The sequence below is a fragment of the Chlamydotis macqueenii genome, chromosome Z, assembly GCF_036417535.1.
Source record: "Chlamydotis macqueenii isolate bChlMac1 chromosome Z, bChlMac1.mat, whole genome shotgun sequence".
NCBI lineage: Eukaryota > Metazoa > Chordata > Aves > Otidiformes > Otididae > Chlamydotis > Chlamydotis macqueenii.
The window spans coordinates 36165034-36179610 of record NC_141593.1 but is presented as its reverse complement, the minus strand read 5'-3'; the positions used below and the strand labels follow the sequence as shown (position 1 = coordinate 36179610).

The window sequence follows — 14577 nt, the reverse complement described above, 5'->3', positions numbered from 1 at the left end:
AGTCTTCATCATCTCTGACCATTAAGCCACGATTAAATTTTAATGTCTTCTGGTGAGCACCAAAGAACACCATGAAGTCTACAAAATTAAATTAAATTTCCTCAACAAAGGCAGCTTTCAAAAGAGAAAGTTCTGCTGAAGAAATGTTATTAAGGAGGATGATTTTCTCTGTGCTATTGCAGCTTCTACCTTTCACCTTTCAATGTAAGTTCACTTAATCACAGATTTAGATAATTTCAGAATACCACTCATATTTTCTCTAGTCTCTTAAAACTGTAATGAGTTTCAGGAACTTTCTTCAGAGTCAAACTTACCTTTTTAAAAAGCAGTCGGCTATAAGTCAATAGCCTGGATAAGAGGAAAAAAAGAAGGTAAAACTGCAGAATTTGAGCCACTTAAACTAATTATTCTAAGAGAATTTCAGAAGCAATACAATTCAAGAACATAACATTCCTGGCTTTTATTTTATATTCCTAAAATACAACACATGTACCAAAGTGTTTTCTCAAACACTTTCAGCTCTCACTCTCTTTTTAATAATACAGTTTGCATTTGCCCTTTTGCACTTACATAATGAACCAACACAAAATATGAGTATTTATAAAGCTGATAACTGACAAACTTCTCTAGTATGCAGCATCTACTGACTTGCATATGTACACTTTACAAGCAGAAACTGCCACACCATTAACCAATAATGCCAAACATGAGCACCTAGTTCATCAAGGAGCTAAATATTTGCAGCACATGGAGCTCAAGAGGATCACTGATAAATTCATAGAAATAAAGAGAACAATAGGTCTTCCTCTTAGAAGGGATTGTGAAAGTCAGACATTCTCCCAATTTGCTTGCCTTCCTGACAGTGTCCTCTCGTGGAGCCATACATTCCTGATCCAGTTCTTACTCACCTGCTTGCTGATTCACTTCCACTCACCTCACCCAACTTGCAAAAGTATGACATGTTATAATAGGAATGCTTCTCATGGCTTCCCAGAGATTACCTCCTCTCCGTGTAGCAAAATATGATGTATATCACCTTTTGACACATCTAGGTTTCTGCAGAGAGCAGCGCAATGTGGCTTTTCCAGTCTTTTTCCAGGACTATTTTCAAAGGCTAACACAAAGGACAAAGTACTCCTCAGTGAAGGTGCGGAGTGAAGAATGTTTAGAATAGCCATTGCACTTTTGTCTTTCAAAGACACCTTACAAAAGAGACAAACACCAAGAAACCCGAAGGAGCAGTGTCCCTGAGAATAAAAGTCTACAAAACAGGCTTTTAGGCCTAAGTGTGACTCTGTTTTAGCAAGATAAAGCCTGAGAAACTCTCACAGGTCATCCAGAACCAAACTATTTCATTTGGTCCGGGTTACAAGGTCTATTTGCAAACATACAGCTACAAAGTCAGAAAGTGAGACTAAAAAACATGCAAGCGCTCCATGAGATCCATTATACAGAGTGAGATGGGGGGAAAATACAGTCTATAAGGCAGTGGGAGTGAGATAAAAGGTATTTGGAGAAGATTTAAGGAACCTGTGGGCTAGCTAGAAGGGCAGCGCTGTGAAAAGAGTCAAGCTCACAGGTACAGATCGCGATTCTGGCAGTTGTGCTCATGATTAATGACTGAAAAGTGATCTGGTTCCCATAGCAACCTAAGAAACACAAAGGAAAACTTCATTTCTTCAAACCTTCCCTGATGATGAATAGACTTTAGCTTTCAAAATACCAGAGAAAATTATGATAAGGATCCTTTTTTATCTCAGAGTAAATCTTCCCCAAGAGGTTAATCTTGCAGAATGGGTTTTAGATTTGCAGATAATAGGACTCGTTTCCACAGGCTTCTGGAGTCAGAATATGCTATCTGTGCAAAAAGAATGCCCAGCAAGATTAGAAACTGTTCTTCTCTGATTTTCTGAGACTGACACTGACACTTCAGTGTAGGTAGAACATTACATTAGAGCATGTTGTCTTTCCTAGAGTATAGGTAAAAGAGAATTTCCTTGCACGCTGAAGATGTAAGATGTATATATAAAAGAAAACATTCTATCTTTAAATTTTGTTTTCTCTGAGAAAGAAAATTACTTCCTGAGTAAAATCCAGGCTTGGGGCAAGTTATTGGAAAAACAGGATAAGAAACTGAACCATGAGCTCTGCATACACGGAATACTCCAGATTTTCATGTACGGTTCTCCATAGAAATAAAAGCACAGAAGAAAAGTACTGTATCAGTCCAAAAGTTCATTGTAGTTCAGTAGCCACTGACCAAATAATGAATGTACTCCTAACATTACAAAGACAAACAAAGCATGTATTGCTACTCCTTCAACAATTGCAGTTCAGGAGCTTCACGAATTAGAGCAGTAAAGAAAGTTTAGCTGCTGAATCATTCTGCTGGAATTACTGAAGAAAAAATACATTAAAACAAATATCTAAATCTAAACCATCTGCAGACCAGACCCCCTTTTCAGGGAAGTTTGCTGCCTCCCCGGGGCCCAGATGAGGGATGTCACCAGAAAACTGAGGAGGATAGTACAGCCTTAGAATGATTACTTACTCCTGCTCATTCACATGGCTACTGGTGACATTTCAACAAAAAGACCAAGGTCTTTCAAAAGAAAATTTAGGACCCTAGGAAGAATGCTGAAGGATTCAGGAGCACAGGCAGTGTTTTCCTTAACCCTTCCAGTAACAGAGACAGACACTGGAAGAAACAGGAAAGCCCATGACATCAACACCTGACTCCAAGACTGGTGCCTCTGCCAGAACTTTGATTTCTAATAATCACCAATAAATGACGGATCCTGCAACTGGGACAGAGTAAATCTGGACACAAGTGTAAAGTATGAGAGAATCAGCTGGAGAACAGCCCTGCAGAAAGAGATGTGAGGGTGCTGGTCAACGGCAGGCTCAATGCGAGTCAGCAGTGTGCCCTGGCAGCCAAGAGGTCAACCACATCCTGGGGTGCGTCAAACACCACATAACCAGCCACTCAAAGGAGGTTATTATCCCACTGTACTTAGCATTGTGTGACCTCACCTGGAGTACTGTGTGTGGTTCTGGGCCCCATCGTTTAAGAACAATGTTAAGGTCCTTGAACATGTCCAGAGGAGGGTAACAAAGCTAGTAGAAGGGCCAGAAGGCATGTCCTATGAGGAGCGGCTGAGGACTCTGAGTTTGTCTCGTTTGCTGAGGGGCAACCTCATTGCTCTCTACAGCTTCCTGAGGAGAGAAGATGAAGAGGGAGGTGCTGATCTCCCTGGGATCCAGCATCAGGATGCATAGGAACGACTTCAAGCTGTACCAGGAAAGGTTCAGGCTGGACATTAGGAAGCATTTCTTTACTGAGAGGGTGATCAAGCATGGGAACAGGCTTCCTAGAGAGGTGGTCGATGCCCTAAGCCTCTTAGTGTTTAAGAAGCATTGGGACAGTGTCCTCTCCTCTCCTCTCCTCTCCTCTCCTCTTCTCTCCTCTCCTCTCCTCTCCTCTCCTCTCCTCTCCTCTCCAAGTCTACCTCAGTATGTACTTGTTTAAATTCTTTGGGTTTATACCACCCTCAAGCGCAGAGTCTTGATGTTTTGAATAAGGAGTTTTATTACAGAACCACTTATTGACTGTAGCAGAGCCAATCTTGGATTTTTGGATTTTCCCTGTATAGAGAAGATGCTTCCCATGAGTCCTGCCTGCATAAATATGTTTTGTTAATGGAGGACCAATAGTATCCGGCTGTTCAAATTAGTGGTAAAATCTGCATTGATGTCTGTGGTGTAAATTCAGGACCTCTGGCCTGCAGTCTCCATTCTTGCTTGTAGGAGAGCACTCTTTGGGTAATGGTATTCACTTAGAGGAACTACCTGTGTAGTAAGAAACTGTTCAAACATAAGAGACCATCTCAGCATAATGTGTGTACAGAAAATGCACCTCAACTCACAGAAAGTTCGGGTTTAGTAATATGCAGCTTTCATGCTTCTTGAAATCATCACATTGAGATTTTGATAGGTGGAAACAATAGCCAGTAGAGTAAGAACAAAAGAACATAACATCCGAGTGATAGAATAAAATCTAAGACAAATAAACTGAATGCCCTTTCTTAATTCTTATATAGTACTGCTGATGTTCTGATTTCATTTCTGTTGAAGTACTCTTACCTTCTGTTTTACTAGGAGTAAGAATAAACCACTAGTCTTTCTTTGTAGCCCTGTAAGCAGTAACTTCTCTGGTTGATAGCACATTCTTGAGCTTCATGTGTGATGTAAATCTCACTGCAGCACTGGTCAACTATGTCTGGTGAGAGACTAGAGCCTTCTGACCCAATATTTTTTTTTTAAGTAAGTTTTTTAAATTTTCTGTTCCTTAAAGTTTCCTGATCTCATAACTTTCTCTCATTGAAATCTCGCACAAAATTTGATGCATTTACCAACACACACACAAGTATTTACGTATTATCAACATTTCACTTCAGTCATACAAACCATGGATCTATTTCAGGTAACACATATTATAATGCTAAACTTTGGTTTCATTTCATCTTATCTGCACTTCATTTCTGCTTCTGATGAAAACATATTAAAATCCTTATTGTAACAGGAAAATATGCGTTGTTCCTTTTAATTTGTCAATGAAATACAATAGCAGCAAGTAACATTATTCCTCTTTCAGAGCAAGGTAATAGAGATTAGAGCTCTGTAATTTTTCAGTTAACTAGCTTGACAGCAAAGATAACACTTAGAACATTTTTTTGTTTTATTTGCCTCAGTTTCATCCTAATTAAGGGTAGCTTTAACTTAGAAAAAAAAAAATTACAAAAAGCTAGATTTAGTTTTAGTAAAGGTACGTTTTTGGAAGAGCTGAAGTCTATTCAAAATATCTTTTCCTTTATGCTTTAAAAATTCGTATGTTTCTAATTCATTAAATATCTTAGCTCAACCAAAGTTTTTGGCGAAAGCAAATACTGATACTACTTTTCCCCCATATAAATATAACTGACAAGAGAATCCAGCCTGTGTCTCCCACTTCCTGGTAACATGACTTATCAAAATAAATTATAATGTCAGAAATTGGAAGAAAGAAGATAAAGCTGATTTACTGACAAAACTCATAGAAAAAAGAAAAAGAAGTGAAAAAGCAACAAAAAGACACAGACAAACAAATACCCTCTCACACAAACTAGAAGATCCAAACCAGAGTCCTTGGTTTCACAACAGAAATCTTCATTTTTAAGGCTTACTGAAAGCCGAGGTTTCAGTTGGGCCCATGTTTATTAAAAAATCTTGTTATATTTGGATTGTACATTTCAGTTATTTTAATTGAGATATCATAAAAACTGAAGGAAAAAAAAAGTCTACAGTAGTTAAAATATATAATTACCCTTGTTGGTGATATATTTCAATTTATAGTACTTTTTTTTTAGTTTATTGTAAATTATTGTTCAGGGCAATGTAAAAGTAACTGTTGAAATTAAGCAATTACTCTGCAGGCTGGCCCTTAAAGGAAAACTGTAATGTAATAGAAAATCATTTTCAGTCATTACATTTAATTAAACTGGAAAAGAAAGGTAAACCAGGGATTAAGTTCCAGGCAGTGAATATAGAATCACAGAATCATAGAATGGTTAGAGTTGGAAGGGACCTTCAAAGGTCATCTAGTCCAACTGCCCTGCAAGGAGCAGGGACATCCCAAACTAGATCAGGTTGCTCAGAGCCTGACCTTGAATGTTTCCAGGGATGGGGCTTCCACCACCTCTCTGGGCAACCTGTTCCAGTGTTCCACAACTCTCATTGTAAAAAATTTTTTCCTAATATCCAATCTAAATCTACCTCCCTCTATTTTAAAACCATTACCCCTTGTCCTATCACAACAGGCCCTGCTAAAGAGTTTGTCCCCATCTTTCTTGTAGGACCCCTTGAGGTACTGGAAGACCGCTATCAGGTCTCCCTGGAGCCTCCTCTTCTCCAGGCTGAACAGCCCCAACTCTCTCAGCCTGTCCTCATAAGAGAGGTGCTCCAGCCCTCTTATCATCTTTGTGGCCCTCCTCTGGACCTTCTCCAACTGGTCCATGTCCTTCTTGTGTTGGGGGCTCCAGAACTGGACACAGTACTCCAGGTGGGGTCTCACCAGGGCAGAGTAGAGGGGGAGAATCACCTCAACGTGCTGGCCACACTCCTCTTGATGCAGCCCAGGATGCGGTTGGCCTTCTGGGCCACAAGGGCGCATTGCTGGCTCATGCTGACCTTCTCGTCCACCAGCACCCCCAAGTCCTTCTCCTCAGGGCTGCTCTTGATCCATTCTCTGCCCAGCCTGCATTTGTGCCTGAACTTCTCCTGAACACAAAAAAAAAAAAAATATATTTGAGTGTATTCAGCACATTCTAGGCTTACAGTTGAGCCAATAAATAGTTCAAGAAATTTTATATTTTTAAAGGTTCATAAACAAAACAGGAAGCTAAAATAAAAGTTACAGTCTAAATATAGATCCTGCAAAATGTACCCTTGCACTTAACTTCAACTCCCAGCTTTACTGCATACAGTAGATAAAGTCAAGCATGCATACAAGTCATTGCAAGAGCTGGGTCTAATTAGACAGGATATTTTCAGTAAGTGCCACTCAGAAGTACAGTTGGCTAGCCTTGTAAAACTTCCAGAATGAGGATCTGTCTGAATACCACAGACACTCAAACACAGTGAAACAGTGACAAAGATTTCCAAAATGCACTGGAGCTTGTTTTTAATATAGATGAACTTAGGCACTAAATATTTCATTAACCTCTACAGTAATACTGAAAAAAAAAAAAAAACTTACAGTGTTCCCCTTCATATTTGAAAAAAAATACCCTTCCAGCCCAACAGTGCTATGCTTGTAACGCTAATGCCCGTACTTCCCTCCTGGAGTAGAAAAAAAACACTAATTCATTTCAAATCAAGAGAGTTCCAACAGAATGCATGAATGTTTAATCTTTGCACATACTATTTCTGTATTATAACATAGCTGCACTCCAAACGTACTGTACTTGAGAAGGGTATGGGGTGAAGGAGGGAACAGGAGTATCAGTTTGTTATAGACAAGGAAAAAAAACAAATTACTTTTGCTATGAACTCTAGGTGATCTTTACTTATCTAAGAAAACTGCAATAAAATCAGAAACAGAGGACTTGTTTGTGTCTGAGGCCTTATATTTTAAAATCTTATTTCCAATACTACCAACATCACTTTTGTTTCTGTCTTCAAAAGAGTGGCATAGGCTTAATGTAGTGGATATCAATGCAAATGAAAACTGTAAAATATAGATAAAATATTAGCAGTTTTCATGTCAAAAAGCCTTTTGAAATATGACATACCAAGCAACCCACTTTGCATCACAGAAATCTTGTTGTTTTATGGGCAAGTGAAGATCTCAGTAAATATAGGGTGTTTGTTACTGCTAGTCCAAGAACTGATTGTGGCAGATTTTAAAGGAGCCACTGTTAATGAACTGCTTATATATCCATAAAATTCTCTAGACTTAGTTCATTCTTAAAATTAATTCCCAAGATTTTGGAAGCATAGGATGTGTTGAATATCAAATTTGCGATTGCAGGAATAGTTGCATATTTAGTTTTCTCTCTGCTTCCAATGAGATTGTGTCTTCTTTGCATTCCTTTCTAAACTATGTTCATTATTTCTCAACAGTTTAAATTCAGAAACTATGACTAAATATAGAAGGTAGAAGAGCTTTAATTTAGTGGGTAAGAGAAAAACAATGGTTCAGCAAGGGTTGATAAATAACATCCTGTAGTAGACAAATTGGCAAATGAACTTAGGCCACACTAGCCTAATTTTGCAAAATTGTCAAGAAATTCTTCCCCCGTCTCCAAAATCTTAGGTTTGAAGAATGACTCAGTGCATTTCCAAGTGAAATACAGCAAATCGGCTATTCCTGTGAAATTTGTGGCCTTCTAGTAAGTTATTTACTATTACCACTTCTGTTTAAATTTTGTGTAAGCAGCAGAATGCAAGAGCTATTTGTGATATATTTTTTTCCCTTTCCACAACATGTATTCCAATCCACAATCTAAACAAACTATTTTTACCCATTCATTCCTAGATACTTTCTCTTAGATCCTAAACCAACTCAAAATACATGGTCTTTACTTAATGGTCACTTACTTAATAATTTTTCTAATCTCTTTCCAGAGGACACCCAGACATTGTGTCTTTGTTTGCAATTATGGCTGAGATCTGTCCAACTTGAGCTGTATAGATAGTCCTCCATACAGTCAAAACTGAGAGGGCAGTTAGGAAAGAAAAATGTCATCATAACCTCCCACAGGCAGGAAGGGAAAGAGTCCTTTCTCCATAAAACCCAGAAAGTACACGGAGAGTTAGTTACTAAAACCGCAAGCAACCCCAGCAATTTTAACAATGTCCCTTTGATGTCTATTCTATTCTTTCCATCAATGAAACATAAGGACTGTATGTGCCAATACCTTAATAATTTTCAAAAGGTATAAAAACACTTATTTATCACCATATCAATTTGGCTTTTAACAGTGCTCTATAAACACTGTAAGGAAAAAAAAAAAACAACACACAAATAAATTGGAGAAAAAAATATCTCGGGAAGTGTCCGTACTCGGAAACAATATTAGTATTTCAGAAATCGTTCAAAAAGCAGCTCTGGACAAACCAAGTGTCTTTTATCTAGAAGTCAAGAAAGACTTCACAGAAAATATTTTCATAGTTTAAGATTATTTTCTGTCTTAACATAAAATCTAATGCAAAGAACACTAGATCAGGTTATTGTTGTTTCTATTGTGTTCTACACAGTAAAGAGAACATTTTCACAGATCTGCAACATTTCTGGGTAAAACCTTACACCTCATAAATAAATTGCTAAAACTACTTGCAAAACCAAGTGCGTGTTCCCTAATAAGTTTGCAGGTGTAAAGTGTGATTTATTGTAGACACAGTTCAAACAGACTCAGTGAAAATTTTGCCTTATGAGTACTATTAATCTCAAAAATAATGTATAGGCATTTCATAGTAGAACAGTTTATAAATACATTTACCCAGGTTGTTCTATTTCCTTCCATTCTGCTCCCTTTGGGATATTTGAGTAAGGTAAAAGAAACAGAAACCTAGTAGAAGATAATTGAATGTTACAGAAAATATTCTTCCCTTCATGTGAGCATAAAGTCATATCTATCATGGTAACAGTTTTAAGAAGTTGTACAACAATTTTTCTGTTCATTCAACAAAATTTTTCAATGCAAAAATTAGTTTTCTAATGAGAAAGTTTACTCAAAAGCCGTCCTCCCCACCCCTCCCAGCATTTGTCTAGCTCAAGATTCTTAAGGATAAACTGATTACTTACATGTTTTTGAGAAGTTTGCTTTTAGAAATGCCAAATGCATTTACCTTATATCTGCAGCAAATAAAGAAATAGAACGAAATCACAGATTTGGATAACTTAGAGTCTGCTTTTAAGAGTTCATTTTGCCCAACCTGAGCTCTTTTCAGAAGAGCACTGCCTAAGCACTCAGCACCTTCTACGTACCTTATACTTAGGACTTAAAAGCCAGAAGTCACTGCAAAAATACAGACTAGGACCTGACTGTGGAAGAGTTTATCTTCAAAAAATGTAAACACAGGTTCAGAGATAATGATGTTCTAGTTATGGCTATAGTGATTTTAATGTAAGAAATATAAACATAAAAATAGTAGCAATAATTGGTTTTTTGCATTCTGGTTTTAACTCTGAATATTATTTACATAATTTCACATTTTTAATTTCAGATGACCCAAGAATCTGTATAGCTTGCATTCAGAACTATTATATGTAAGTACAGCTGTATAGGTCTTTACGCCCATACATTTTTCTAAAGCAAAAGTATGTGCTTCACCACATACATCTGTGCTGTGTATGTTATCCCATTCTTTTTAAGTATTGCCTATTTGAGAACAGTAACTTTGGAAAAAGTCTTGGGACATGCTGAAAAATTAGCCAATCACTCACCATCAAGGCTTTTTAAAACTTACGGTCTGATGTGAACTTTGCATATATATGAAGAAAGGAATATGTAACACAAAGGGTCTGAAAGTGAAACAGTTCCTCTGGATTTGGAACTAGTACACTCTTAGTATATTGTGTTCAGTTCTGGTGTTTACAGTTCAGCAGGCACACTGAAAAATGTAAGGGGGTTAAGCAAAGGAAAAAAAATAGATTAATTGAAAGTTTAACTTTAACAGAGGGAAGAGAAGAACTGTACTGCTTTTCAAAGAGACAGTTAAGAGATCTGTGTAAAAATTACCATGACAAAAGAAAACGTTGTTTAAAAGGCTGTTCAGGCTAGCTATAAACAATGGCATTGGATTAGATATTCTTACTAGCCATCAGCTCTTTACAATCACAATATAGTAATTTCTAATTAAGCATGCATTCATTTTTGTGCTTATGTTTAAAAAGAAAATCAAATTTGTTATATTTAAGAACCCTGAGATTAGAAAACGTGACTTGTTCATGTTTGCCAGTTGAATAAATAACATAACCACAAATACATTTTGAATCCTTCATTAGAGGAATAATTTCTGTTCATTAGGATGAGAATAGAGCTTTGCCATTACTATACCTAGGAACATACAGAAAAGAAACTCAATGATTCGAAAGAAACTCGCTAATGTTGTTCTACTTTATTTTACAGGTATAAGCAGCATTGCTATAAATACTGCCCAGAAAATACCTACAGAGATGAAAGTTCTCTGCAGTGCAGAGAGTGTCCTAGCAACTGTGACAGCTGTGACAAGGACAAGTGTGACTCGTGCAGTGAAGGCTTTTATCTCTCAGGTAAGCAAAGTACCAAGTATGGCATACATACAAAAGTATTTTAGACTTTTGCTATAGAGAAAGAGCCTGGAGACAACTTCTCAAATTCATAAATCTTTTCTGTGGAGGCTGAGGGGAGTCAGAACTTTGCAGAGTCGGGTCCTTTGCATTAACATAAGGTAGTTATGTTAGCCAATGGTGCCGTCTGGTTCAGAGGCTCCATATACTTGACTACAGATTTCCACTTTTATTTTTTTTCCTAGTACTGTTTTTAATGCATTTCCACTCTTTCGGGCAAATACAAAAAATCCTGTATTTGATTCAGACTTTATGAAAGGAGGGGTTTTTAACTCACAGAAAGCATGGAAACTTTTTTATTTGCAAGTCTAGTTTTACTCTGACTTTTGGGTCTGCATAGAGTAACGAGCCTTACACATTCTGAAACGAGCTCAGTTAAAACCACTAAATTCCACAGCAGATTCACAGAAGACTAGGAATCTCTTACCTTTATTACAAACCTATAAATCAGGCAGGTCTGGTTCAGACATGGTGCCAAATATGAATCACAGGAAATCCTGAGGTTATGGTATTCTTGTGCGTTGCCTGTTGAAGGTGCCCAGTAGCGGAGTACAAAAGCATCACACTCATGGAAAACTTTGTGGTCACAACCTGTGGTGGTCTCGTGGCCTACGTTTTTTCTAATTGAAATTGGAAGAAGCTCAAAAACCTATCAATAAATGGAACAACTTCTAGGAGTTTTGCTACAGTATGCCAGTCCTTAAACTGAATCAGATTTACCTGACTTTAGCTTTATATTCACCAGAAACTAGAGACTCCTCCAATCATCAAAATTTGCATATATCTGACAATCTTACGGAATTCTGGACTTAGGTTTTTATATTGGGTGAGTATAATAATTGCAACTCAACCATAAAATTTTTATCCAGATTTGGACTTTCATAAGATTTGTATGCGACAGGATTTAGCATATGGATCTAGATATAAATTTAAGTGCAGATTGGTTTGAAGTTTTTGAAGTTTGCATAGGCAAATGAGTTGAATTTAGGTTCCACAGTGAAAAAAACCAGAGTTTATATAGCTACAAAAGTTTAATGGGTTCTCACATACTAGTTTTTTCTTAAACTGTTTCTTGTCGGAGATAGAGAGATGCTATAGGTGCAGTACCTCCTTGTCAGGATTGACAGGGGTCAGTAGACACCATGATACTAGGCTGTGTTTCTGCTGCAGATGGCACCTGTGTGAGTGAGTGTGGACATGGCTTCTTCACTGATGACATTTCCAGAGAATGTGAACCTTGCCACAGGAGCTGTGCAACTTGTGTTGGGTACAGCTATGAGAACTGCACTGGGTGCAAAAGCAGTTTCCAGCTATCCCGTGGGCAGTGTCTGAATCCAAGAAATTCTCCACCCAATGGGAAGTTCTGGAGTGGTAAGTTGCAACGGATCCCTTGATCTTTTCTGTTTCTCTGAAGACTACTAAAAGTTTAAGAAAGAGGATATCAAGATCTTGCAGCTTGTATGAAACTGTGCTTCTGACAAACTCATTGTAATTTTTAAAGTTCACTGACAAATATAGTGGTTTCACAGAGTGAAATTCATCTTCCGGCAAATAGCATAACACTTTAATACAACTTAGGTGCTCCTTATCCGAGAGTTGTGGTATCTGGATAGATAAAATATTAAAAACTAAAAGACAAAAAGACAAAAAGAGATGAAAAATATAAAAGATAGATAATAGGTTAAGGTACTGGAGTTCCTTATCTAAAGTGTTGGGAGCTTCATAGGCTATGTTTTAGACCAGCTTTGTGGCTACTGATTCACTACACAGAAGTGAATGTAAGCTGGAGGAAATGGAAAATAATCAAATATGTGTCTCTCTCTATGTGTAGTGTGTGTGTAAAAGCAAGCTTTCTTCTTTTCCCTTCTTCCCCCATTGCAGGCATGCACCACTGTCTAAGGCATCAAACATAGGATGTAGAGCTGCGTTCTAGAGTTCGTATCCTGCCTTGGCCATTTCCACAACCTTCACAAAATAATCAGTTCTTTCTTGGTCCCCTCATGTATAGCATGGGAAAAACAATTCTCTGTTCAGAAAAATGAAGGGTTTAGAAGGAAAAAGTTTTGAAAATTTAAAGATTTGAAGGGAAATATTTGTATTAATTTTTAAAATTATTTTCCTTCATAAGCATCTTCAAATGCATCCCAATACTGTCACAAATTTCTTATTACAAAAGCATTATACGAGAAGTGCGTAGCAAAATATTTGTTGTTCCCATTATGTCAATTATATAAAGCACAACTGAATAGATTACGTTACCAAATGAGACAGTGCTAATGGTGAATTTCTCACGCAAATTAAAACCCATTTGCTATGAGTATGCATACTTTTTAAGTGAAACCTCTGCAGCAGGTGGAATCTCAATAGTTAGGATTGCAAGAGGCACTTTTTAACAATATGTACACCATGCCCTCCAACAAATGGTAAAATTTCCTCTAGAGTTTCAATAGCTGCTTTGCTGATCACTGTAAACAAGGAGAAAAGTCAGTGTCACATAATCCTTTCACTACCTTTATAGTTGTAAAACAACAACCAGAATAACATTCAGTTTTGGGCACAGCGTTTAAAGAAATAAGTGGGCCAAATAGAGAGGAAACAGTGAGCATCCCCAGAAATCTAGGGGAAAAAATATTTAGAATGAAAGGTGGGGATAAATGAGGGGCTTGGGACTAAATGAGAAAGCTCCTAGGAACACAATCACAAGGAAGACTGCAATAGATCCGGTCTCTCTAAGTGCAGATAACAGGACTTCAAATGCAGAAAGAGAGTTTTATATTTGGCATCGGGAAAAAAAAGGGACTTTCAAATGGCACGATGAAGTAATAGGAGAATCTTTGTGAAGGTTTAGAGATTTCCATCACTAAGAGTCTTTAAGAACATATGAAAAGCATCTCACAGGGATGTTTACTGAGTGGAGCAAGAGAACAGATTACTTAGGGTCCCTTCCAGATATGTTTTTCTATCAAATACCAATTTTCTTCTGATTCTTGTCTTTATTTGACTCAAACACATCAAAGAGTGACTACCCTTAGATCTATATGACCTTGAATTAAAAATTAAAATACTCTAACAAATATTTTCAGAAAAAAATATTGATCATTTCTATTCATTGCCTATGTACAGAGAAATGTTGTATCAAAAGGAATAACATCTCTTCACTTCAAAAAAAGATCAGAGAGACCTAAAAAGGAGAAATATTAATAGAAAGTTGGTCTTTTCCATGCATTTTCTTCTGTTTCATCCATACGAGTAAGCATTTTTTCAGTTTGAGACTATCTACATCAGTGCCATTGAATGAGCACATCTGTAGTCTGGTCTATCTATTGGTTATCTACTTCTCACACTGTCAAAAGAGGTGACTCATTGTCAGGTTTTTTCTTTTGAGCAGGCAACTGATGCAGTTCTGTATATATCAGCATTGCTGTGCTGTGAAACCTCTTTCTCTCCATTTTGCATACCATTTCTCTTTCCTTCCAGTAGCTAAAATACATCTTACTTAGGGGCATTTCAAACTGTAAGACACATCTGTCTCAGAGCTGTACCAGCCTGAACGTTAATGACTGCTCCAAAGTCACAGGATTTTTGCTGCAGCTGGTGATGAGAGCCCAGGGAAGGAGGCTCCTCACCTTCTCTTGAATAGACTCGCCAAGATTCCCACAGTGTGACAACAGCTGTGCTAAGTGAACCAAGTTGAACTTGGTGATACC

At 37.4% G+C, this 14577-nt stretch overlaps 1 protein-coding gene across 2 annotated transcripts in view; it reads left to right on the top strand.

Moving 5' to 3' along the window:
- PCSK5 (proprotein convertase subtilisin/kexin type 5) overlaps positions 1–14577 on the top strand; it is a 260397-nt gene that overhangs the window by 220505 nt on the left and 25315 nt on the right. For both annotated transcript variants that reach the window (XM_086770052.1, XM_086770051.1), the window contains exons 25-27: positions 9766–9808; positions 10671–10813; positions 12041–12241. In XM_086770052.1, coding sequence (XP_086626178.1) covers positions 9766–9808; positions 10671–10813; positions 12041–12241 — 387 coding nt within the window. The remainder of the gene's footprint in view (positions 1–9765; positions 9809–10670; positions 10814–12040; positions 12242–14577) is intronic.